The sequence below is a fragment of the Microcaecilia unicolor genome, chromosome 6 (genome assembly GCF_901765095.1).
Source record: "Microcaecilia unicolor chromosome 6, aMicUni1.1, whole genome shotgun sequence".
NCBI classification, from domain to species: domain Eukaryota; kingdom Metazoa; phylum Chordata; class Amphibia; order Gymnophiona; family Siphonopidae; genus Microcaecilia; species Microcaecilia unicolor.
Window position 1 is genome coordinate 243,974,092 of NC_044036.1, and position 25,539 is coordinate 243,999,630.

The 25,539-nt window shown below is 44.5% G+C and overlaps 1 protein-coding gene across 1 annotated transcript in view; it reads right to left on the reverse strand.

Annotated features, from left to right (window-relative positions):
* ABCA2 (ATP binding cassette subfamily A member 2) overlaps window positions 1-25,539 on the reverse strand; it is a 689,232-nt gene that overhangs the window by 372,614 nt on the left and 291,079 nt on the right. The window contains exons 6-12 of the mRNA XM_030206813.1: window positions 23,420-23,541; window positions 21,853-21,955; window positions 14,980-16,791; window positions 14,321-14,784; window positions 13,256-13,822; window positions 11,994-12,113; window positions 3,435-3,617 (exon numbers count right to left, since the gene is read on the reverse strand). Coding sequence (XP_030062673.1) covers window positions 3,435-3,617; window positions 11,994-12,113; window positions 13,256-13,822; window positions 14,321-14,784; window positions 14,980-16,791; window positions 21,853-21,955; window positions 23,420-23,541 — 3,371 coding nt within the window. The remainder of the gene's footprint in view (window positions 1-3,434; window positions 3,618-11,993; window positions 12,114-13,255; window positions 13,823-14,320; window positions 14,785-14,979; window positions 16,792-21,852; window positions 21,956-23,419; window positions 23,542-25,539) is intronic.

The window sequence follows — 25,539 nt, forward strand, 5'->3', positions numbered from 1 at the left end:
TCTGCAGTGTAAGCCCTGCTTCTGGCAGGTTGTGTTTTGAAGCTGTCTTTTCCTGTAGCCTGCTTTTATTCCTTCTTTGCTGTGTTTTTTTCCTGTTTCTGGTGAGCGCTGCTCCTTATATGCTCTGTGTGTGTTAAGGCAATGTTCTCTGTTTGCTTACCTTTACCTTTCCCTTTGAGTACTGTGTGGCACAGCCTTGTGTATTCCTATATAGCAGTTCCCTTTATCCCTGTATGTTGTGAAGTCAGCCTTGTGCATTCTTGTGTGTGGATTCCCTTTACCTTTGAGTGCTGTGTGGCACAGCCTTGTGTATTCCTATATAGCAGTTCCCTTTATCCCTGTTTGTTGTGAGGTTAGCATTGTGTATTCTTAGGTGGCTTTCCCTTGTGTGCCGTATGGTACAGCCTAGAGTGTTCTCTTGTGTGGCTTCCTTTATCCTTGACTGCTTGTGGCACAGCTTTGTGTTTCCTATAGGTACGTCTGTCAGTCCCTTTTCCCTTGCATTCTTCGCTAGTGCTGTGTGTGTTGCTGGTGTTCCTGTCCCTTTAGAGACCCCTCGCTGTTATTTCTCCTTTCCCTGTGTACGACTCGGTTCCTGTTCGGCCGTCAGGCCCACACGCTTGGACTCTGTGTGAGTGGGTTCCTGATAGGCCATGAAGCCCACCTGAATGCTCTATCTCCCATTTTCTGGTGGTGCTTGGTGGTTGTTGTGCGTGTGCGGGGCTTGGTGGCTGGGGTGGTGCGTAGTGCCTGTTTGGTTTACCCTAGGCCTTGGCCAAAACCCTATACTAGGCGCGGCCTGGGCTCAAGGGCTCACGACCAGATTAACACTGACTGTCTTGGAATATTGACTTAGGCAGTTAACCGGCTAAAAATAAACTGGATATTCAATGCTGGTCACAGGAAAAGGTCTGGCATTAACTATCCGAGCTGACTGCCAACCACAGGAGTTATCCAGGCTCCCTCCCACTGTCTGAATATTGGCCCCTTTATATTTTGTTTCTGTTTCTTTGGTTTTCTACTATATTCAGAGTATGGCTTCTTAGGGATTCAGTTTAATTTTTGTCAACATATTTCTATTTTTAGTTTGTGGTTACTTATTCTAACTTCATGAGGGACTACCTCTGTTCATGTGTGAAAAAGGCTGGATATTCTGTCAGCATCAAGTGTCTGTGTAGCACTCATCTGTACCAATCCAGTTTGTTTTCCAATAGGTGTATTAATGTTTTTTCTGCCCACTGATATACTCAAGGTGTTTTTATTTTTTATTTCTAGGAAGGACCTTATGTGACTCCCTATAAGTTAGCTTGTAAACATACTAGATTCTGTGATCCAACTTATTAGAATACTTTTACTTAGTAGTAAAAAAAGCCATTTTAAGAGGCTGTACTTTATTACTTTTACTTGAGTAAAATTTTGTAAAAGCCTTTCTACTAGTACTTCACTACTTTGAAGCCAGTACTTTTACTTTTTCACTTAAGTACTTTTAAAAGGAATTAACCTATCTCTGACTGTATGAGTTCATTTGCAGTTCTCCTTAGGGGAAGCAAAGCAAGAGGGCATAAACCTTTGGGGAAAAGGCTCTGTCCTTCTCACTTATTCCATTTCAGGCCACGACTGTAAAAGGCATAAGGGCATCAGGAAAAGAGGTGACTGCCTTCAATGAGGTGAGAAAGGCTTGTAATATCCCGCCACTTTTCTTAGAATGAGTGTCAGCACCAATTAGAACATATGAACATAAGAATTGCCATACCAGGTCACACCAAACATCCTTTTAGCCCAGTAGATTGCTTCCACAGTGGCCAATCCAGGTCACAAGTACCTGTAGGATCCCAAGAAGTAGCAAGATTCCATGCTACCAACCCTAGGAATAAGTAGTGGCTTTCCCCAGGTTTACTTTAATAATGATTTTATGAACTTCACTTTCAGGAATCTGTCCATGGTTAGATTAACAGCTTTTACCACATCCTTGTCATGGTCCCAGGCTTTAAATGAACAGTCACGGACTCTGGAACAACGTGAGCCCTTGGCCTACTGTCGTCGAGCGGCAGCAGGAGGCAAAACCCCCCAACCAGGATACTCAAGCAGGATTCAGGATTCTCAAACAGGCTTGGCTGGAACAGGATTCAGGATACTCAAGCAGGATTCAGGATTCTCAAACAGGCTTGGCTGGAACAGGATTCAGGATACTCAAGGAGGATTCAGGATTCTCAAACAGGCTTGGCTGGAACAGGATTCAGGATACTCAAGCAGGATTCAGGATTCTCAAACAGGACTGGCTAGAACAGGATTCAGGATGCTCAAGCAGGATTCAGGATTCTCAAACAGAACTGGAGCTGAAGCTAAGGTAGAGGGGACTAGAGCAAGCAAGGCAAACTAGGCAGGACACAAAGCTGACCCACACACAAACAAACAGAGAAGAACAGACGCAGAAGTGCACATAGGCACCCTAAACAAGAAATCAAGACAGAAGTGCCCACAGGCACACAGACTATGAACAAGGCAACAGGAATCAAGACAGAAGTGCCCACAATAAACAAAGCAACAAGAAAGCAAGACAGAAGTGCCCACAGGCACACAGACTATGAACAAGGCAGAAGTGCTTCACTGCACACGGACTAACCTGGAGACCTTGGCATTGCAAAGGCCCCGAATGAAAATCCACCACTTCCTTATAAACAGGACAGAGGCAGGAAACACACTGAACCCAAAGTGAGGCTTGAAACACACATGAAGTGTAAACCCTACAGGACAGAGGCAGGAAACACACCGAACACCAAAGTGAGGTTTGAAACACACAGGAAGTGGAAACCCTACAGGACAGAGGCAGGAACACACTGAACACCAAGGTGAGGCTTGAAACACACAGGAAAGAAACAACAATGCAGACAGGAGCCAGCTTAGAAGGTGACCATCGGGAACTAAAGCGAGTCAAAGAGGGGTCATGACCACAGTCGTGACAATCCTCTGGCAACAACTTCCAGAGCTTAATTATGCACTGAGCAAAAACAATTATCCTATTTGTTTTTAAATATTACTATATAACTTCATGGTGTGTTCCCTAGTCTTTGTACTTTTTGAAAGAGTAACAACTGATTCATGTTTACACATTCTACTCTACTCAGGATTTTGTAGACTTCTATCATATCCCCCTCAGCCATCTCTTCTCTGAGCTGAAGAGTCCTAACCTCTTAAGCCTTTGCTCACATGACAGGAGTCCCATGCCCTTAATCATTTTGGCTGCCCTTCTTTGTACCTCTTCTAGTTCCACTACATCATTTTTGAGATTTGGTGACCAGATTTGCACACAATTTAGCAGCAAGCTAACCTGAGGATCTCTTCCATATAAATCCACCCTGGTGAGGTTGGAGTATTACCCTGAATATCACAGTTGTGTGCCAGAAACTCAAAGATGTTCCATCAATTCATCTTACCTCTAGTTCCTTCACAAAGGCCTGAGGGTCATAGAGATCACCTGACTCAGCAGGGCTTGCTAGGCCAAAAGCCTGAGACAACAAGGGAAGCAAAGACTGTTTGTGGCCAGACTGTTCGGGGTTACTCAGTGCCTTGTGGATTAATCCTTCTTCTAGATTCTTCCATCCTTCACGAAGGCTCTCCTAAAATGAAAGCACAGAAAGCTATGGCTTTCAAAGACCAAGGTATTTCAAAGTGTTCAGAATGGATCACTTACAGACTGCAAATGAGCAGAAAAGCCCTAACAAAAGAGGTGGAGGAGAGACAGAAAAGATGGAGTATTATTTGCAACAACTGGGAGAGAAGAAGAGATCAGAGGTAAATTAAGGTTACCATATTTGCTCTAAAAAAAAAAAGAAAAGGACAAATGCCACACCCGTCACACCCCTGCCCACCCCCTGTCACACCCCCCACCCGCCCCCTGTCACACCCCACCCCTGTGCACTTTGACCCTCCAAAGAAGCCAGATTCGCTCTCTCCCCCCATGAAGATCCCCTCCCCAATTTTCCAGCCTCCCTCAACCCACATGACTCCATTCACTACCCCTCCCCACCCCTCCTTTACCTTAGTGTGGTGCCCTGGGTGGTTGTGACCTCTTTGGGGCAGGAAGAGCAGACTGTGTTTCTCCAGGCGACGATTCAAAATGGCTGCTGAGAGTTCAAGCAGGTAACCTTGCAAGACTTCTGCGAAGTCTTGCGAGGCCGCCGCTTGAACTCTCAGCAGCCATTTTGAATCGGCGCCAGGAGAAAGACAGTCTGCAATATCACTGGCTCCCTATCCTTTCTATATTCAACATAAATCCTCACTCAGGTACACAGGGTTCTCTATTCTGGTATCCCACCCTATCTATCCTAATTACCCCTTATAAACCATCCTGCACTCAGAATTCTGTTTCTGCACATCACCTATCCCAACCCCTGTTCTACTGTTCCTGCTCGGAATCCACTCGTCAGTCTGCCTTTTCCTACATTGTGCCCTCACTTGGAATTCCCTCCCATCAATCTTCTCACTGAGCAGTCCTACATGAAATTTAGTCTGCCTTAAAAACACACCTTTATGCCTTGGCCTTCCCTAGAAACTGAAGAAGCTGGTTGGATCAACACCTAGCACTATGATCTTCTTTTCCCTCCTCTCTCTCCTCTCTCTCTGCTTTTGCTATTCTATGCTTTCTTTTTCTCTCTAACTGTCCTGTTGCATTATGTAGTTCCTATCCTATTTTTATTATTTTTTACATTTGTAACTGCTTTAATTTTTTGTTTTTAAGACAGTATATCAAATACCCAATAAATTAAAGTATTCTAGCTCTAATCAATGTCCAGGTGACTATTTTTTGTCCATGCTTCAGTGCTCCCCAATTGCCCTGGCTAAGCATGTTTATAATAGGCCCATCTGACACAAAAATACAAAAGACTCGACCGGGTTCACCTAGTCTGCCCACTTGTGGCTGCTTACTGTGCTGTTCCAGGTCTTCTCTCTTACTAAGAGGCCTTATCATCTCTTCTGCAAAACTGTTACAGATGTCCATCACCTATTTCTCACATGCCTTTAGAACTTCCTTCCCTTCATCAGGATCTGATGACTCCTTGCTCTTTAGCTTTTCATTCTGTGGAAAATGCTGCCTTCTGATATCACATTGAAGCACACTAGATATCTGGATGTCTGCATTGTATCTCCCTTTTCTCTTTTTTCCTTTGAGAGAGAATATCTCTCTGAATATAGCTTATAGTTCAGGGAAGAGGGACATTATGTACTTTTACAATGAAAACAAAAAGTGAATCACTATCCCAAAATGATTTCATAAACGATGGAATGACACACAATAAATTGCTGGCTCAGCAGAGTGCTCAGCTAGTACTTCAATATTATCTAGCAAAGGTTGGCCAAAGAGTACTGCAGGAAGAGACATTCCTCCCTCAGTTTAAAGGGCAATGAAAAGAAACTAGGGCTGCATTTCTGAAGTAGGCTGTGAAAATTGTAAGGCTGTTTATGGCTATTCTGCATGCTGTTTTAGATTCTTTAATTTGTAATTTTTTTAAAATTTGTATTTTGTATTTCTTGTCTTTCTATTACTTTTTATTCTTTTATTTTAGGGCTGCATTTTGATCACAATTTGCAATCATGATTAATCGCACAATTAATTGCGCAATTAACGATATGCTATTTATTTATTTTTGTTCCCACTGCAGATCCTTGTGGCTCTGGCCAATGGAGGGGTAAGTGACTTGCCCAGAGTCACAAAGTGCTGCAGTGGGGGGGGGGGGGGGGGGGGGGGGGGAATGGGACCCCAAACATACCTTTAATCACATGATTAATTGCAATTAACATTTTTATCAAAATGCAGTTATAAAATAAACATTTATGACTGAATGCGGGAGGGGTGGGGGAGCAGAAGAATGAAAGCAAATCATTATTGAAAACAATTAGAATAAACAACAACCCCCAGATTCTGTAACATTCCATAAACAAATTTCCAACTAGCATGCAAATTTGGGAGCACGAGTTATACAATAGTTCCAGTTGCATATGCCAAACTTAATTGTTAAATTAGGCGCCAATTGGCCTCAAGTACAAATAATGTGGCATTAATTGGTGCTAGTTGGCATAAATTTGTAGTTACACGCACAACTGAACTTAGGGGCTATTTTATAAACTTAGCACTGAATGCTATAGAATGCAATTTCAAAGGGGTCGTGCACATGGGTGGGTCAGGGATGTGTCTTGTAGCTGTGCGCATAAGTTATAGAATGCTTTGACTTACACACGCAACTGCCAACTTAAGGCATAACTATTTAGACCAGCCTTTGACATGGTGTAAGTGCTTGGGCCTAAAGAGGCCCTTTTACAAAGGCATGGTAGGGCTAATGAGAGGGTTGCGTACACCCAATCGGCACTACTGCCGGGGTTGTGCATGTGCCCAGCAGTAATTCTGAATTTGGTGCACACCAAATCCCGCGGTGGGGGGCATTCCTGGAGGTAACTGGCAGCATGCCCATATAGGCACACACTGCATGGTTACTGCATGGGTAGTGCATGAGCCCTTACCACTAGGTCAACGGGTGGCGGTAAAGGCTCAGGCAATAAATAGGCATGCACTAGTTTTAATATTAGCACAGGCCCATTTCCCGGCCCATTAAGAAATAGCCTTTTCCCAGCCATGGTAAAAAATGGCCCAGCAAGCACCTAACAGGCGAACTCACACTACCACAGGCCACTTTTTTTCCATGGCTTTGTAAAAGGACCCCAAAGTTAGGTGTGTGTATGCCAACTTATGCTCTATTCTCGCGCACAATTGCGGTTATAGAAATGGTGCTTAACACTTTGTTGAATCTACCCCAAGAGAGTCATTTTATAACAAGCTGGTTAACATGCAGCAGGTTTGCGCTAAGTTCCACCAATTTTCAAAGAGGAAATATGTGCAAATATACCATTTCACAATTACTCCACACAAAGTATATGAACACATTTATATTTCCTATTTAGTAGAGATGGACTGTCATGCATATCGTTAACAAATTAAAACAAACAGGAAAAAACACATTTTCCCCTAATTCTATATACAGTGCTCACAACAGCATGCACAAATTTGGAAGCACACCCCAAACTATGCATGCAATTTAATTGCTTACCGGGCCAGTTAGCGCTGATAATTGGGCATTAACAATATTAACGCTAAGTGGCATAATTGGAATTTACAAGTGCATCTTTATAGTTGCTGTTCTGTAAAGGTGGCCATGGGAGCATGGCATGAGCAGGTCCGGGGCAGTTCTAGGATTTGCATGCAGTGTTATAGAATTTATGGGATCTGCACCTAATTTAGGTGCGGGACTTTACACCAGGGTTCAGTGTGGATCCCAACACCTAAGTGTTATTCTAGAAATGGCGCCCAACTTGGAGTGCATATATTACAATAGCACTTAAGGTGCATTTTAGTGCCCCCAATTGTGTGCGCCATTTACAGAATTGAGTCCTTATGTGTTTTTTCGTTTGCCAATAATAGTGCGCATTGTTTTCAAAGAGTGCGCACTCTTCCCGATAGTGAATATATATGCGCATACCACTGGTGCATGACTAATGGTTTGCACATACATGTACTATGAGAAAAGAATGTGCACTCTTTGCAAATAGTGTGCTCTCTTACTGACATTGCTCCCAAAATGAAAATGAAGTCTAACCAAAACAAAACAAAATGAATAATACTACACAAGACAGGGAAACAAAATGAAATTAAATTTTTGGGTTGCCCATCCATACTATTTAGTAGATTTAACTTTCCCATCTTATTTAGCATGTGCATTTTATAATGAACAAGCATAAACACAGGTACTTAGTTCTCTGAGGACAGCAGACTTTATATTCTCACAAGTAGTGACGCCGACCATAATGCCCGGTCCAGAATTTACCAAATTCTAACAAGAGCTTTGTAGAGCACGAGATACGCTCCACTGCTCATGCACGAGTGCCTTCCCGCCTGCAGCGAGACTGTGGTCTCCTCAGTTTAATACTACAACAAAAAATAAAGCAAAACACTACGAACCGAGGACACCTCCAAGGGGAGATGGGAGGGACTGTGAGAATATAAAGCATGTTGTCCTCAGAGAACACCTGCTAAATCTAAGTAACTTACTTTCTCCGAGGACAAGCAGGCTTATTAATTCTCACAAGTGGGGAATCCCTACCATCCAGGCTCATCAAAAAACAACAAGCACTGGTCAATTGGGCCTCGCAACAGCGAGAACATAACGCAGATTAACCTGAAACTATACAATCTGAATGAGAGTGCAGCCCGGAACAGAATAAAATGGGCCTAGGAGGGTGGAGTTGGATTCTAGACCCCAAACAGATTCTGCAACACTGTCTGCCCAAACAGACTGTCGCGTCAGGTATCCTGCTTAAGGCAGTAGTGTGATGTGAATGTGTGGACTGAAGACCATGTCGCAGCCTTACAAATTTCTTCAATGGCTGCTGACCACAAGTGGGCTACAGACGCAGCCATGGCTCTGGCATTATGAGCTGTGACATGACCCTTTAGGGCCAGCCCAACCTGGGCATAAGTAACGAAATGCAATCTGCCAGCCAATTAGAAATGGTGTGTTTCCCGACGGCAATCCCCATCCTGTTGGAATCAAAAGAAACAAAAAGTTGGGTGGGCTGTCTGTGGGGCCTAGTTCGCTCCATGTAGTAGGCCAATGCTCTCTTGCAATCCAAGGTGTGCAAGCTGCTTTCACCAGGATAGGCCTGAGGTCGGGAAAAGAATGTTGGCAAGACAATCCACTGGCTCAGATGGAACTCCAACACCACTTTCAGCATGAACGTAGGGTGAGTGCAGAAGACTACTCTGTGGTGATGAAACAGTGTAAGGTGCATCCACCACTAAGGCCTGAAGCTCACTGACTATACGAGCTGAAGTAACAGCTACCAAGAAAACAACCTTCCAGTTCAAGTACTTCAGATGGCAGGAATTCAGTGGGTCGAAAGGAGCTTTCATCAGCTGGGTGAGAATGACGTTGAGATCCCATGACACAGGCGGAGGTTTGACAGGGAGCTCTGACAAAAGCAAACCTCTCATGAAGTGAACAACTAGAGGCTGTCCAGAGATGGGCTTACCTTCTACACGTTGATGACAAGCACTAGTTGCATTAAGGTGAACCTTTATGGAGTTGGTCTTGAGACCAGACTCTGAAAGGTATAGAAGGTATTCAACAGGGACTGTGTAGGACAAGCAAGGGGATCTAGGGCCTTGCTCTCACACCAGACAGCAAACCTCCTGCATTTCAAAGAATAGCACCGTTTCGTGGAATCTTTCCTGGAAGTTAGCAAGACCCGGGAGACACCCCGGAAGACCCAAGGAAGCGAATTCTAGGCTCTCAACATCCAAGCTGTGAGAGCCAGAGACTGGAGATTGGGATGAAGAAAGAATCCCTTGTTCTGCGTGATGAGAGTAGGAAAACACTCCAATCTCCACGGTTCTTCAGAGGATAACTCCGGTAGAGGGAACCATATCTGCCACGGCCAGTACAGTGTGATCAGAATCATGGTTCCATGGTCTTGCTTGAGTTTCAACTAAGTCTTTCCCGCTAGAGGTACGAGAGGATACACATACAGAAGACCTGTCCCCCAATTGAGAAGGAAGGCATCTGATGCTAGTCTGTCATGGACCTGAAGCCTGGAACAGAACTGAGGGACCTGGTTGAGCTGAGTGACAAAAAGATCCACCAAGGGGGGTGCCCCATGCTTGGAAGATCTTGCGGGCTATGCCCATATTGAGAGACCACTGGTGCAGTTGCATTATCCTGCTCAGACTGTCAGCCAGGGTATTGTTTTTGCCCACCAGATAACGGCTTGAAGAAACATGCCATGTTGGTGAGCCCAATGCCACATCGGATGGCCTCCTGACACAGAGTGCATGATCCGGTGCCCCCTGCTTGATGCTATAATACATTGCAACCTGACTGTTTGAATGAGACCAATTTGGTAAGATAGCTGATCTCTGAAAGCCTTTAGAGTGTTCCAGATCATCCAGAGCTCCAGGAGATTGATCTGAAGATTTGTTTCCAGGGAGGACCAAGCTCCTTGAGTGTGAAGCCCATCTACATGAGCTCCCCCATCCCAGGAGAGATGAATCCATTGTCAGCACTTTTTGTGGGTGAGGAATTTGGAATGGAAGTCCCAGAGTCAAAGTGGATCAAATAGCCACCACTGAAGAGAGCGTACAAGCTCTGGGGATACTTGGATGACATCTTCTAGACTCCCTGTGGCTTGATACCACTGAGAAGTTAGGGTCCATTGAGCAGATCTCATGTGAAGATGTGTCATGGGTGTAACATACACTGTGGAAGCCATGTGACCCAACAATTTCAACATCTGCTGAGCTGTGACCTCCTGAGAGGAATGAACCTTGGACATGACTGCAATCAGACTGTCTGCTCTCGTCTCTGGGAAGTAGGCCCGAACCATCCTGAGTATCGAGCAGGGCTCCTATGAACTTCAATTGCTGGACAGGTCGAAGATGGACTTGGGGTAGTTTAAACGAACCCTACTAGCTCGGGCATCCGACTAGTCATCCGCATGGACTCCTGAGCACCTTCCTCCAAGGTGCTCTTCATCAGCCAATCGTTGATATATGGGAACAAATGGACTCCCATTCTGCATAGCGATGCTGCAACTACCGCTAGACATTTGGTGAAGACCCTAGGAGCTGACGCGAGGCCAAAGGTTCAAAGTGATGTGTTACCAGCCGAAATTGAAGATACTTATGGTGGGCTGGAAGTATCAGAACGTGAGTACATGCATCCTTTAAGTCCAGAGAGTATATCCAATCATTTTTCTGAATCACAGGAAGAAGGGTGCCCAGGGAAACCATCCTGAACTTTTCTCAAACCAGGAATTTGTTCAGGGCTCTTAGTTCTAGGATGGGACATATCCCCCCTGTTTTCTTTTGCTTAAGAAAGTACATGGAATCGAATCCCCACCCTTACCCCCCTAGTGGTACGGGCTTGACCACATAGGCCTTCAGAAGGGCTGAGAGTTCCTCTGCAAGTACTTGCCTGTGCTGAGAGCTGAAAGAATGAGCTCTCAGTGGGCAATTTGCAGGTTTGAGATACCTATGATGGCGTTTCCGAGACAGACTATTGAGAACCCACCAGTCAGCGATATAAGAGGCCACCTTTTGTGAAAATCGTCCGGGATGGACACTTTTACTGCAGCTATGCTCTTCTGGAGCTAGTCAAAAGCTTGTCCTTTGCTTTGCCTGAGGAGCAGCAGAGGCCTTAGGCAAAGCACGTTGTTGTTAACGTTGATGTTAACAAGCATGCAGGGGTTGAATCTGAATAGGCTGGCGAGCCGAAAGGTTGAACGTACGCCTAGGATAGTAATAGGAACTCCTCCTTGGCTTGTCAAAAGTCCTTCTAGCTGAGGAGACTGAAGCAGGAGACGAGATGGTATCAGTGTGCTTTTTGATTTGATCTGAGACCCTCCTCAACCTTCTCTCCAAAAAGTTATCCCCCCCAACATGGGGCATCTGCCAACTCCTTGCTGAACAGAATGTTTCCAAGTAAGCAAACACGTAGCCACAAGAGTCGGAGCATTGCTATACTGGAGCAGATATCCTGGATGCCACATCAAAAGTATCGTAAGTGCCCCTAGTCAAGAACTTTCAACGCGCCTTCTGTTGCTTGACCAACTGGCAAACTGGCTCCAGAGAGAGCTTCTCAGCCAGGCTGGACAACTTCTGCATCGAGTTTCACAAGTGGATGCTCGTGAACAGCTGGTATGATTGTATTCGAGAAATGAGCACTGAAGCCTGGTACATTTACTCCCAGAAGAATCCAGGGGGTGCAGAGGCATAGTCCCTGGAACTCCTGGCTTTTTGAGAGCGGATTTCACCACTATGGAATTGTGAGGCAATTGAGGTCTATCAAAACCAGGCACTCTGTGAATCTGACAATGGGTGTCAATCTTCTTGAGCATGACAAGGATCACAAAGGGGACACCCAGTTCCTGACAAGGACTTCCCTTAGTACCTTATGGAGAGGAGCAGTCACAGCCTCCCTAGGAGGAGATGTGTAGCCCAGGAACTCAAACATCTTGGCCCCGGACTCATCCTCCACTTCCAAAGGAAATGGAATAGCATCAGACATTTCCTTAATAAAAGATGAATTCAAAAATACTGATGGTACTTGCTTACAAACTTATGTTTAACTCACTAATTGGCAAGTAAACCTCTCCCTTATAATATCTAATGTTCTGAAGGAGGGAAAAGACTTCAAATGCTCAACATTCTCTGTTGCTATTTATTTTAACAGTGAATGATTGAATGCTTGATACCCACTATTGAAGGAAATTCTTCTCAGTGTGGATATCGTGCGAGCTCCTCAAGAGTTAAAAAATCCTCCTGTGGTGACCCTAGGTATGTGTAGGGACACGCTCAATTGCTCTTTACCATGAAGAGAACTTACTAAATGTTATACACCAATTTACAGGCAGTACTTATCTGAGCTTTAGCAGTTACGTCGGCTAGGAACGCTCTACAGAAAGCTTCTGTTTCGCTTGAGCTTCTTAAGAAGCAGAGTCCACGGCTGTAATGAGTGCTCTGAAAAAGTACATACAACTGTGAATTAGAGAGGGATATTAGAAAACTTGGCGACGGAGTATAGCTTATATTTGCTTACGGATTTCTGTCCTGCCATCCTTCTATCAGGGTTCTGACTATAAAATGGCCGCCTGCTTTTAAACAGACGCCCTGAAGTTTCCTCCAATCACGAAGGTCTCTGGATTCTTAAAGAAACATACTTAGGTGAACAAAATTAAATTAGAGGCAGGAAACACTTCAAATAAAGGCATTCCACTCAATATGATTATTAAGTCCAGAGGGTGCTAGAGATTTTAACTTATAGATCCAATGCTGTTCAACCTGATGGAGTTTGCAATCACGATCCTCTCCTCTTATAGATTTTGCTATGTGATCTACTACTACACATTTGAGGTCCTCAAATACATGTGGGATTGTCATACTGTGCGCAACCAAAGGGGTCTCCAATCGGTGACTTAAATTGAACTTATGGTCGCTGAGCCGTTGTTTTAGCGCTCAAGTGGTCTTCCCCACATAGAGGGGATCGTGATCGCAAACTCCAGGGGCCTTCACTACTGAACGAACTTCGACATCGACTTCTGGGTTCACCAGTTCAAAGGATCTTGCAGTAGTTAAAGGATCGCTTACTGGTTGTGTGAGAAACTTCGGTCCTGTTAGCCAAGTCGTTTGCATTAGGTGCGTTGCTGAGATTACTCTGGTGGCATGATCTGCTGGGTCCTGATCAGATGACACGTATTGCCATTGCTCAGGTTTGGTAGACTTCCAGATGCGTTCTACTCGATTACTGACATATACATAGAATCTTCTACGCTGGTTGTATATGTAGCCTAGCACGACCCTGCTGTCTGTATAGAACTTAACTGAGTCTAAGCAGGTGTCCATCTCACTTACAATCAGTTCAGCTATTTCTACTGCCAGAACTGCTCCAGATAGTTCCAAGCGCGGTACTGTCTGACTAGGCCACGGGGCTAACTTTGCTTTGCCAAAGATGAATCCCACATGGACACTGCCGATGGCATCTATGGTTTTCAGGTATGCCACCGCAGCTATAGCTTTCTCTGATGCATCCAAGAAGACACAAACCTCCTTGTGGCAAGCGTTCATGAGGGACATGGAGACATATGTCTGAGGGACATGGATTTCTTCTAGTGATTTCAGGGAGTTTCTCCTTTTGTGGCAATGGGGCATCCCATTCTTTTGAACTTGAAGTGAGCTCACGAAGCAACGATCTCCCTTGGATAGTGACTGGCGCCACAAATCCTAGTGGGTCATACAGGCTGTTCACTGTAGACAAGACACCTCGTCGGGTGTAAGGTTTCTCTTGCATGCAGACCCGGAAGGTGAAGGTGTCCTTTTTCAAATCCCAATTTAAGCCAAGACTGCATTGAAGTGGGGGAATATCCACTCCTAAGTCTAGATTCTTCAAGTTTGTAGTGTGGTCTACTGAAGGGACTGGCTCATCTTTACTGAACTCTTTGTTCATAATGTTCAGGAACTGTTTATCTTTTATGGAGAAGGCAGGTTTCCATCTTTGGTGTTCCGGAACACTGAGCTTCCCAGGTGATCTCCTAAGTCTGCTGGAGAGACTGTTTTGCAGAGCGTTGGGACAATGCTCTGTTCCTTCTGGGCGGGAGCTTCTTTGGTGGTTGGATGGTTGGTACATGGCTCGAACAAGGAAGAGCGTCTGCTTTCTAGGACATTGGTGGAAAGTACCTTGGCATTTGACTTTCTTGTTCACTTGAGGCAGGCATCGCCTACTTTTGTCCAACCCAAGTTGAGTGGGTGTGCATAGGGAGCACTGCGTGAACTCTTGCATGATTCACGGATGTCCAGGGGTTCTGGTACATCTCTGTCTGGCAAGAGCGGGATCTCAGCATCTGGATTTAAGTGTGCAAGCTGGTCGGTTATGGCCCTCAAGTAAGGGTGATTCCGGGCAGCCTGTAGCGTGGGAATCTCACCCTTGTCATCTGCTATCTGGTCACTTTCGACCCGTATGGGTGACCATGGCATGATGTCGCCATTCATAGCATCTATCGCGTAACCGCTTACTGCTTGCCCTGCCATCTGTACGACCCTTGCACAAGTTTTGATGCTATCTGGGAAGTAGTTTTGGTGAATGTCGAACAAGTCATAGCGCTCTGATATTGTGAGAGACCTGTTGCTCTGCTCATCTATGACGACATACGTTTTGGCTGCTTTGTCACATCGTCCTTCAAGGTGCACTTCGGTCAAGCATGTCTTGGTGCAGTGTCACCCTTTGCGGTTTCCTTCACACACCTTCGTGCATCTTGGAGTGGCTTGGAATGCTGGTGCCTTCTCCTCCGTCTCCCCGCCATGATTCGACTTGGGGTTAGAGTTCGGTTCAGCATCATCTCAGTGTATGGCATAGACGCTCTGGTCGTTGCCATGTTCTGTACACTTGATAGGTACTTTGCAATCTTTGGTGAGATGATCTGAATTCAATTCTTCTACATGTGCAGCTGTTTCCTTTCCCAGCCCATGTGGCATCGTGTACATCTCTTGCTTAGAAGTAAGCTTCATACTCGTTATAGTATACTTGGAATCGGATTTCCACGTCCTGTAGCGCTCAGGGCGGTCATTGGACTGGGTAAGCTCTGCGCTCCCCAGATCTTTGCTGGCCAGATACTCTACTGGTTTACCTTTTGCTGTGGTTTCAAGTCGAGCAGTTGACGTCACAGCTGGTTGGTTGGTTTGCGCCTCTCTGACGCCTGATGAGGAGTGTGGCTGTCCAGCTCCCTCTGGTTTAGGCCAAGGGGGTTCAGCTGATATCCTGCTTGAGAGTGACTGCTCCGGTCTCTTTTGCCCCCACCCTGTGTGAAGGCTCAGACTCTGTGATGAGCGTTCTTGCTCGGGTCTCTTTTGCCCCCACCCTGTGTGAAGGCTCAGACTCTGCGATGAGCGTTCTTGCTCGGGTCTCTCTTGCCTCCACCCTGTATGAAGGCTCAGACTCTGCGATGAGCGTTCTTGCTCGGGTCTCTTTTGCCCCCACCCTGTGTGAAGGCTCAGACTCTGCGATGAGCGTTCTTGCTCAGGTCCCTTTTGCCCCCACCCTGTGTGAAGGCTCAGACTCTGCAGCTGAAATGGAGCGTCTCCGTTGGGGCATCTTTCTGGAGCAAGTGCCAGTGGTAGTGCATCCGTGTGCGTACATGCATGTGGATCACTGTCATCCTGGCCTGCCTCCATGGCGCGCTTTGCTTTGGGCTCGCTCGTTTCAGGTAAATTGGACTCTGCTGAGAATAGGTCAGGTACCTCAGGATATAAGGATTCTTCTGACTCGACCTGCTTCAATGAGCTGGTAGGTGGTGGAGTGTGTGCCGTCGCATAAGTTTTGGTTCGTGGAGCGTAGTCTGCAGAGGCAAAGTGGCTAAGTCGGTTCTTTCCGCCATTCTGACCCACAGCAGCTTCGAGAGCCTTGGCCTTTGCCTCAAGTGAAGCTATTTCTTTCTCTTGCTGGAGTGCTTCTGTGATAATGTCCAGCTCAGCCCTTTTACATGCAGCTTCAGCCTCCATCTTGGCCTTTCTGCGTGGTTTCTCAGCCCTTCTATATGCTTCTTCAGCCGCCATCTCAACCCTTCTGCTTGCTCCTTCAGCTTCCAGTGCAGCCCGTTTTAACTTCAGGGCGGTTTCTTGTTCACTGATGTGGTGGCGAGCCTTGGCCACCTCTGCCAAGGCCCTCACCTGGAGGGCTGCCGTGCTAGCTTTCGAGTGGCTGGAGTGGTTTGTTGCACGTGACCTGGAGGATCTTGAGCTTTTGGACGAATGCTTAGAAGAGTGAGAGCTCGGGGAAACACTGTCCTGAGGATCTGCAATTACAGTCTCTGACTTCTTTACGGCCTCAGCCACTTCCGCTTTTCGCTTTTGATCTGTGGCCTCTTGGAGTTCTTTTTCTACAAGACTCTGCTCCGTATTTGTCTCACCTAAGAACTGACAATACTCGTCTATCTTCTGCTGATAACGTACATAACTAATCTGAATTGATGAAAAACAGGTTTCCTTGTTTACCCCTGCCTTTGAAGCATTCAGCATATGTTTCTCCACCTCTTCCCAAAGCTTACTTAAATTTTCCTTATACTTTTGCTGTTTAGCTTGGTAAATTTCCAGAGCCTTTTGGGTTAACTTTCGAGTTCTTCTACACTTGACCCCGGTTTGGGACTGAAGGGGGAGGGTGTCCATTGTATCTGCACTACCCCCTGGCTGCTCCTGCTTGACTGGTACAGGGGCCACTTCATCTGATACAGTCTGTTTGGTTGTAAGATCTGCCATCCTGTGCTTATCTCTGACAACTAACTGCTTCTGACTCACACAATCTTAGAACTGCTTTCCTGAGGTGTTACAGGTGCAGCACAAAGAACTCAAAATTGGCAGATTACCTCTCACTCTGGAATCCTGAGACACAGATTCAGAAACTTCAGTAACAGTCACGTAACTGGATTCAAACTTCCTTAACTTTTCAGTCTCTTCATAAACTCAACCTCTGATAAATGCATCTACAGCTCAAGCATAACTTTCTCAGTCAAAGTTTCACTTGCATGCAGCTTAATCAATGTCCAGAACTCCTTTCTGGTATGATTAACTTATATAGTCTGCCTCTTCACAAGCTCAGCTTTCTGGTTTGACTGAGTGCAATTCAGAAGTCTTGTCCTGCTGAACTTTCTTTATAACTAATCAGTTTTATGTTTATTTTTTTTACTGTGCAAGTCTCCTAAGACCTGTTACCTGAAAGTCTCAGTATCTTGCAGTTAACCTTGACATACCAGCACACCTAAAGTCTCTTTCTTTTCTGATATTTTCTTTATTGAATAACACAACAATGTACTCAGTCAGCAGTTCAGAAGGATTGCCTCATGGCACAGAGACTTCGTGATTCTGACAGTTGCTTCAGTGGATGGAGACAGAAATCTGAGAAACCCAGCTTTCCTGAACAGGTGAAAAAACACAGCTGGGTTTACAGGAGAGGATCAGAGCTGGTCTGCTAGAAATGTCATATCTTAACATAAAGATATGTCCAAGGTAAAAAACCAAATTCTCTTCAGAGCGTTTAACAGGACATGAGCTGACTGAAAGTAAAATGGAAACAGAATCATAGAGAGGGAGAAAGAGAGAGGGCCAGAAAGTAGGGCACACACAAGCCCAGAGGAGAAGGTAAAGACCAATAGAAACAGGGCTTGTCAATGAGGTGGCAAGCGTGGTTGCAGTACCATAAACTACACTACACACAATGCCTAGCTCACGGAAAAAGTGGTTAAGGTGGTTAACTTAGCAGACTTCAAAAAAGGTTAGACGGCTTCCTGGAGGAAAAGGCCATAAAATGTTACTGAATGGACGAGGGAATAATACACTATTTCTAGGATGGGTGGGACAAATTGCTTGTTCTTTTGGCCACTGTCGGTGACAGGGTGCTGAGCTCGATGGATCCTTGGTCTGTCACAGAATGGCGATACTTATGTACTTATTATTTCACTGCTAGGTCATAAGTACATAACAAACATTAACCCATTCCAGGATTCCACTGTAACTTAGGCAAGGCTGTCAAAAGACAGAACACTACTCGATGCTTCACTGCTCCCAGTGTCTAAGGGACTAGCAGCAGCCATGCTTACCGATGCTCCCAATGCCGTTGCCATGTTTGACATCAATGCTGACGCTGCCGACCTCGATGCCAATGCCGTTGTCGAGGAACCGGACTTGGCTCCAAAAATCTTCTTTCGTTGAGCCTCTCTGGAAACCTGGGTCCTCTTCTTCAGCTAGGACCGCTGCTTTTTAATATATTTATAAATGATTTAGAGATGGGAGTAACTAGCGAGGTAATTAAATTTGCTGATGACACAAAGTTATTCAAAGTCGTTAAATCGCAACAGGATTGTGAAAAATTACAAGAGGACTTACGAGACTGGGAGACTGGGTGGCTAAATGGCAGATGATGTTTAATGTGAGCAAGTGCAAGGTGATGCATGTGGGAAAAAAGAACCCGAATTATAGCTACGTCATACAAGGTTCCACGTTAGGAGTTACGGACCAAGAAAGGGATCTGGGTGTCGTCGTCGATAACACACCGAAACCTTCTGCTCAGTGTGCTGCTGCGGCTAAGAAAGCGAATAGAATGTTGGGTATTATCAGGAAAGGTATGGAAAACAGGTGTGAGGATGTTATAATGCCGTTGTATCGCTCCATGGTGCGACCGCACCTTGAGTATTGTGTTCAATTCTGGTCGCCGCATCTCAAGAAAGATATAGTAGAATTGGAAAAGGTGCAGCGAAGGGCGACTAAAATGATAGCGGGGATGGGATGACTTCCCTATGAAGAAAGACTAAGGAGGCTAGGGCTATACAGCTTGGAGAAGAGACGGCTGAGGGGAGACATGATAGAGGTATATAAAATAATGAGTGGAGTGGAACAGGTGGATGTGAAGCGTCTGTTCACGCTTTCCAAAAATACTAGGACTAGGGGGCGTGCGATGAAACTACAGTGTAGTAAATTTAAAACAAATCGGAGAAAACATTTCTTCACCCAACGTGTAATTAAACTCTGGAATTCGTTGCCGGAGAAAGTGGTGAAGGCGGTTAGCATAGCAGAGTTTAAAAAGGGGTTGGACGGTTTCCTAAAGGACAAGTCCATAAACCGCTACTAAACGGACTTGGAAAACTCCAAAATTCCAGGAATAACATGTATAGAATGTTTGTACGTTTGGGAAGCTTGCCAGGTGCCCTTGGCCTGGATTGGCCGCTGTCGTGGACAGGATGCTGGGCTCGATGGACCCTTGGTCTTTTCCCAGTATGGCATTACTTATGTACTTATGTACTTATGTGAAGACAAAGAACATAGATAGTGGGGCTATGGTCAGGCTCAAGACACTGTAGACACCAAGAATGGGTGTCTTTCCCAGAGATTGTTTGATTGCACTGGGTACAGCTCTTGAAGCCATTGAAAACCTTCTTGGACATGGAAGGAAAGTCTTCTTTGGCTAATATGAAGCGATGGTGCCTGATAAGGGGACAAGGCATGGCAAAAAAGAAAAGGAAAGTTCCCAGCCTGATGACGAAGGAAAATAAAGGAAACTTAAACCCGGGGAAAATCGCTAAAACTTAGAGGAAAAATAAAAGGACGGAGGTTCCAAAACAGGAACACAATTAAGGAAGAAAAAATAAATGAAAAAATAGTCCAAACGCACAAAAAAGCTCTCTAGGACCAAGCGATGTGAGGAGACGGTAAAAATATATGTCCTCTCCGCACTGCAGTAGAAAAAGAACTGAGAAGACCACGTTCTCATGGCGGGTGGGAAGGCACTTGCACATGAGCCATGGAGAGTGTCTTGCGCTCCACAAAGCTCTTGTTACACTTTGGTAAATTCTGGACTGAGTGACGCAGGATGGCGTCATCCACTTGTGAGAATGATAAGCCTACTTGTCCTCAGAGAAATGTTAATTCCTCCTCAAGGAGGAGTGGCCTAGTGGTTAGGGTGGTGGACTTTGGTCCTGGGGAGTTCAGGAACTGAGTTCAATTCCCACTTTAGGCACAGGCAGCTCCTTGTGACTCTGGGCAAGTCACTTAACCCTCCATTGCCCCATGTAAGCCGCATTGAGCCTGCCATGCATGGGAAAGCACAGGGTACAAATGTAACAAAAAAAAATCCTGTTGCCAAAACACCTGCACTCAATTTAGGCTGTATGTGCACTCAATTTAGGCTGTATGTGCATGAGTTTTACATGAATATATGCACTAGAAAACTTAGCTATTTCTACCCAAAAAACACTGACCTGTGGTAATGCCTTTTAAAATCTCTCCCCCCCACCCTCTATGCTTCTTTAAAGTACCAAGCTTCTGATAAGAGAAATCAAACAGCTAATGGCTGAACATAAGGGAAAGAGATTTCTTTACCATCATAAATAAACCACTGCTATGCTTCAATGAGTCTCCTCTTTCTGAAAATGTTTCATATGAAAATGTTCATATCTTACACTACTACCCTGAATACCTCCCTTCCAACCTCAACAGTGTTGAGGTTGGCATTGGACAATGACAAACTAGACTGGTGAGAAGAGAGATAATGATGTAACTTAATGATAACTCTAAGGTAATGGTTTTTCTTCTTTTATTTTCCTTTGCTTAGCTCTTTTTGCATTGCTGCATATGTAGGTATATCAGTTTGGAGAAAACATTTGTGAATCGGGTCATTTGTAGACAGAGACCTCCTTTGTGAAAAGCTGCTTTTCCAGAACTTAGGGAGCAATTATTTGCTTCCTATCTTCAGTAGATTTTTTGTCAATTACCTAAAAAAAAGGGTTGTGCTCCAACAGTCAGGTGAATTGGGAATAAAATGTCCCAAATGGCACCATATATTTCAGAAGATGTTTTTAAATGGGATCATATCTTATCCCATTTAAAAACATCTTCTGAAATATATGGTGCCATTTGGGACATTTTATTCCCAATTCACCTGACTGTTGGAGCACAACCCTTTTTTTTAGGTAATTGACAAAAATCTACTGAAGATAGGAAGCAAATAATTGCTCCCTAAGTTCTGGAAAAGCAGCTTTTCACAAAGGAGGTCTCTGTCTACAAATGACCCGATTCACAAATGTTTTCTCCAAACTGATATACCTACATATGCAGCAATGCAAAAAGAGCTAAGCAAAGGAAAATAAAAGAAGAAAAACCATTACCTTAGAGTTATCATTAAGTTACATCATTATCTTTCTTCTCACCAGTCTAGTTTGTCATTGTCCAATGCCAACCTCAACACTGTTGAGGTTGGAAGGGAGGTATTCAGGGTAGTAGTGTAAGATATGATCTGATATCCTGGCAGAACAGTCAACTAGTTCGTTCACATTTTCATGCTCTTTAGTCTAGCTCATGGACGGGAGGAGCTGTGAGGTGTGGCATGACAGTTTGCTACCATCAGTGATATTACCACCTTTGCCATTCTTTCTGCGCCACAGCAGTGAGGTTATTTGTTATCTTCTCAGATGGACCAGCTGTTGAGCATTTTGTTGATCTGTGTATTGCTCATTTACTAAAAAGGTTGAATTATTCAATTCAGTTGGCCGAGTCAGCTTCTTATAATGGATAATTCCATTGTATGGCAGTGATGTGGTGATGTGAGTTACCCCTCAGAGAATGGTTTAGGCCCAAATACAGTTTGCCTACTAGTGACTGGGAACCTGACCTACATTATGTGGCCTAATAGACTTTTTTTGAAATACTACCAATATCTACACGTGGGTGGGGTATAGGACAAAATTGTTTTGTTTTGGGTTTGGTTTTGTTTTTACCTGTAAAGGAGTATCTTCTTTCCAGTACTGAATCTATCCTTTGGCTCTTTTCTTGTTCCTCATCCAGAGACCATGGTGGAGAGTTAAAAAACAGACGATATACCTAGAGCCACAAAGGTAACAGGAAGTTACATAGGCAGTAATTCTGTCTCAGGCAGAGGTGCCTAGGCTTACTGGTTGATAATAAGCAGGAAAGGGAAAAGTTAAGCACCATGACTTGGTGTATGCCAGCATGAGTTAAACACGGTGTTGAAGCAAGGAACAAAGGTGATATTCTTCCAATATAGAAAACCCTTCATTTGGAGTGCCAACTTTTTTTTAAAGGATATTCAGTTTTGGAGAATGCAGAAGGCAGTCACAAAACCAGTATGGAGACATACATACTGTATGATGAAAAAGTTGCAGGCTGGTAGTATTTTTTTTTTTTTTAATAAAAAAGAGATGAGTGGGGAGGGATCTAATTTTAATTACGGTGTACAGCTGCATCCAGGATCTTAAATGGGATCTTTACAAACTCTAAGGGCAGCAAAGCAAGGGGAATTTGCTCAGACTAAGGGGAAACAGATTTTACCACCTGTGGAGGAAAAATAGTTCAGACAATGAGTGGTAAAATTACAGCTTCCCAACACTGCGCAACTCCAACAGAAAGCAGAACACAGTTTTTGGTTTGAAGACAGATTGGTGCAATAATGTAATTAGATTTGAGAGAAAAATGCTGATCCAGGGAATTATGCTGATGAACAGAAAGAGTCAGGAAGCAGTTTATCTTTTGCTCTGTGCTGTATAATTGTGTACATACACATTGAGTAGGGAATTGTATAAAGGGGTTCAAACATTTTGGCACCCAGAAGGTTCCTACTTTCCTTTATAGAATACTAGTGTAACTAAATATATACACAAGCACTTACACCAGCCATAGATCTACTGTAAATGCTGGTGCCTAGATTGGGGAGATACCGTCCAGACTCCATTTATGTGAACATCTACCTGCAAAGTACACGTTATCGAAGATATGTCCATAGTTAGAGAATAGAGCACAGCTGGATTATTATTTGCAAACATATATATTCACCTATGTATATAAATGACTAGAATAATGATCACCTAAATCTTAAGGACACCGTATAGAATTACCTCCATATTGCCTTATTCTGCCTTTCTCTGTACAAACTTAACAGCTATGGTGCAATTAGAAGGCTGAGCTGATAAGTCTCCCTCCCACTCCCCACCCCAGTGATTGTAATGCAGAAATTAGTTTATATTCCCAATATCCAATCTTTTCCAAAACTTTATTATGCTGCCCTATAAAACAAGCAGGTACTGTAGGGTCCTTTTCTCTGTAGTAACACTTAGGCATATCTTAAACCGTCCCTAGGTCCAAAATTCCCACAGTCTTACAAAAGCGACTCTCCATTGGATTGGCTGTCATATTTCCTTTGGTCCTAACTTATAATGTGTGAGAGGGAGCATCAGCAGATCTTCTGGGTCAGAACACAAAGAACCACATCCAAAAAGAGAGGCTAGCAGAAGATGCGGAGATGTAGATTGAAAAGCATTATTGCCCTACCTCCTTAAGATTAATGCTGGATCCCATCAGTAGATGCACAGTCTCAATGGGTAGGGAGAGGTTTTGAGTAAGGAATTGCTCAAATTCATTCCTGTTCTTCACTACAGATTCAAGCGTGAACCCTGAAACCAAACAGAGCACAGAAATTATCAAAATATTTCCACAGTAATATCTGGACTCGGAGAAAAAAAAGGACACATCTTTGATACACTTGGTACTGTGCTTCCATCAGTATCCTTCAACAGACTCAAACTGCTATACCCAGGGACAGCCCAAGGCATGAGATGCCACCCTCATCCCCACCGCCCCCCAGAGTCCAACATCTCTCTGTTCACACTTTTTCACTCCCAACTCCCTCCCCCCCTGGTAGGCCCCGCTCTGGCATCTCCCTCAGCCCCCTTCCCCGAATCTACCTTCTTTTCTTGTTTTCCAAAAGTTGGTGGCAGCAGCGATTCCCATAGGCTGCCCTGCTGTCGGCACTGGCCTCCTCTCTACTGTGGTCCACCTCTCTGATGTAACTTCCTGTTTCCTCAGAGGTGGGCTGCAGTAGAGAGAAGAGACTAGTGATGGCGGCAGAGCAGCCTATGGGAATTGCTGCAAATGACAACTTTTGGAAAACAAAAAAAGAAGGTAGATTCAGGGAAGCGGGCTGAGGAAGCAAGGACGGGGGGAGATGCCAGATTGTTGCCGATGTGGGGGATGCCACTCTATGAAGAGTGCCGCCTGAGTCTCTGCCTCAGCTGGCCTAATGGTGGGGCCGCCACTTGCTATAGATACAGTATACTTACAGTGTTTTTTAATTCAGAGAGACTAAAGTTTTGTATTCCTACTTAACACAAGAAGGTCAATTCTACACAGAGGATGGCTATTGGGAGACTATTCTATAGAGAAAAGTAGGCGCCTACTTCCCTTAATACTGTAGAATACTAGCACAACTAGGTACATATACACATATGCACTTAGGCATGAGCATTTACACCAGTCACAGAGCTTATATAGATGTTCACACCCAGATTCTGGAGATACAAGCTTAACTTACAGAATTCTATAAGGTATTGTTACATGATTGTTTTACAGTGCTGTTAAATGTTTATATTTCTTATACTGTATCATGTTAGTCCTATTACTAGGATTCAATTTACCATCTCCAAGTTTACCTCATTGTGTCTATGCTTATGTTTGTTGTGTTTATGCTTATGTTTGGTGCTTTTGCTATTGTTGTGCTGTAAACAAAATTGCAAGATTTATGTCAAGCTGTACCTGCTGTATACCGACTTGGGTGAATCTCTTTATAAATGTGGTTAATACAGCCCAATAAATACATACATGAATAAATGCTGGTATTCTAGGAGTGGAGGAGTGGCCTAGTGGTTAGGGTGGTGGACTTTGGTCCTGAGGAACTGAGTTTGATTCCCACTTCAGGCACAGGCAGCTCCTTGTGACTCTGGGCAAGTCACTTAACCCTCCATTGCCCCATGTAAGCCACATTGAGCCTGCCATGAGTGGGAAAGCGTGGGGTACAAATGTAATAAATAAAATGCTGGTATTCTAGTCATTTAGACACATATTTGACATGTAAATATCTTCACCTTCTTTACAGAATTACCCCCCAAAATGTGTGTGCACATACTGTTTCTTAACCAAGACCTGACAGATCTTTATCCACAGGACTCAATATACAACAGCAATAACATAAGTATTTCCATACTGGGATAGACCGAAGGTCTATCAAGCCAAGTATCCTGTTTCCAACAGTGGACAATCCAGTTTACAAGTACCTGACCAGATTCCAAAACAGTAAAATAGATATTATGCTGCTTATCCTAGAAATAAGCAATGGATTTTCCCCAAGTCCATCTTAATAATGGCTTATAAACTTCTCTTTTAGGAAGTTAATCAACCCTTTTTAAACCCTGCTCAGGGCCAGCTGAAGACCACCTCCTCTGGTCCGGCAGTCAGGGATCTGCAGCTGGTGGCTGTGTCCTCAATCTGCTGCTGCCACTGCTGCTCCCCCCCCTCCATGGATGCATAAAAACCAAGCATTCACAGGGGTGGGTCAGCAGTGGCGACAACAGCTTGGAGGCACTGCTGCTGGCTGCAGAGTTTGGAGAGTTCTGGCT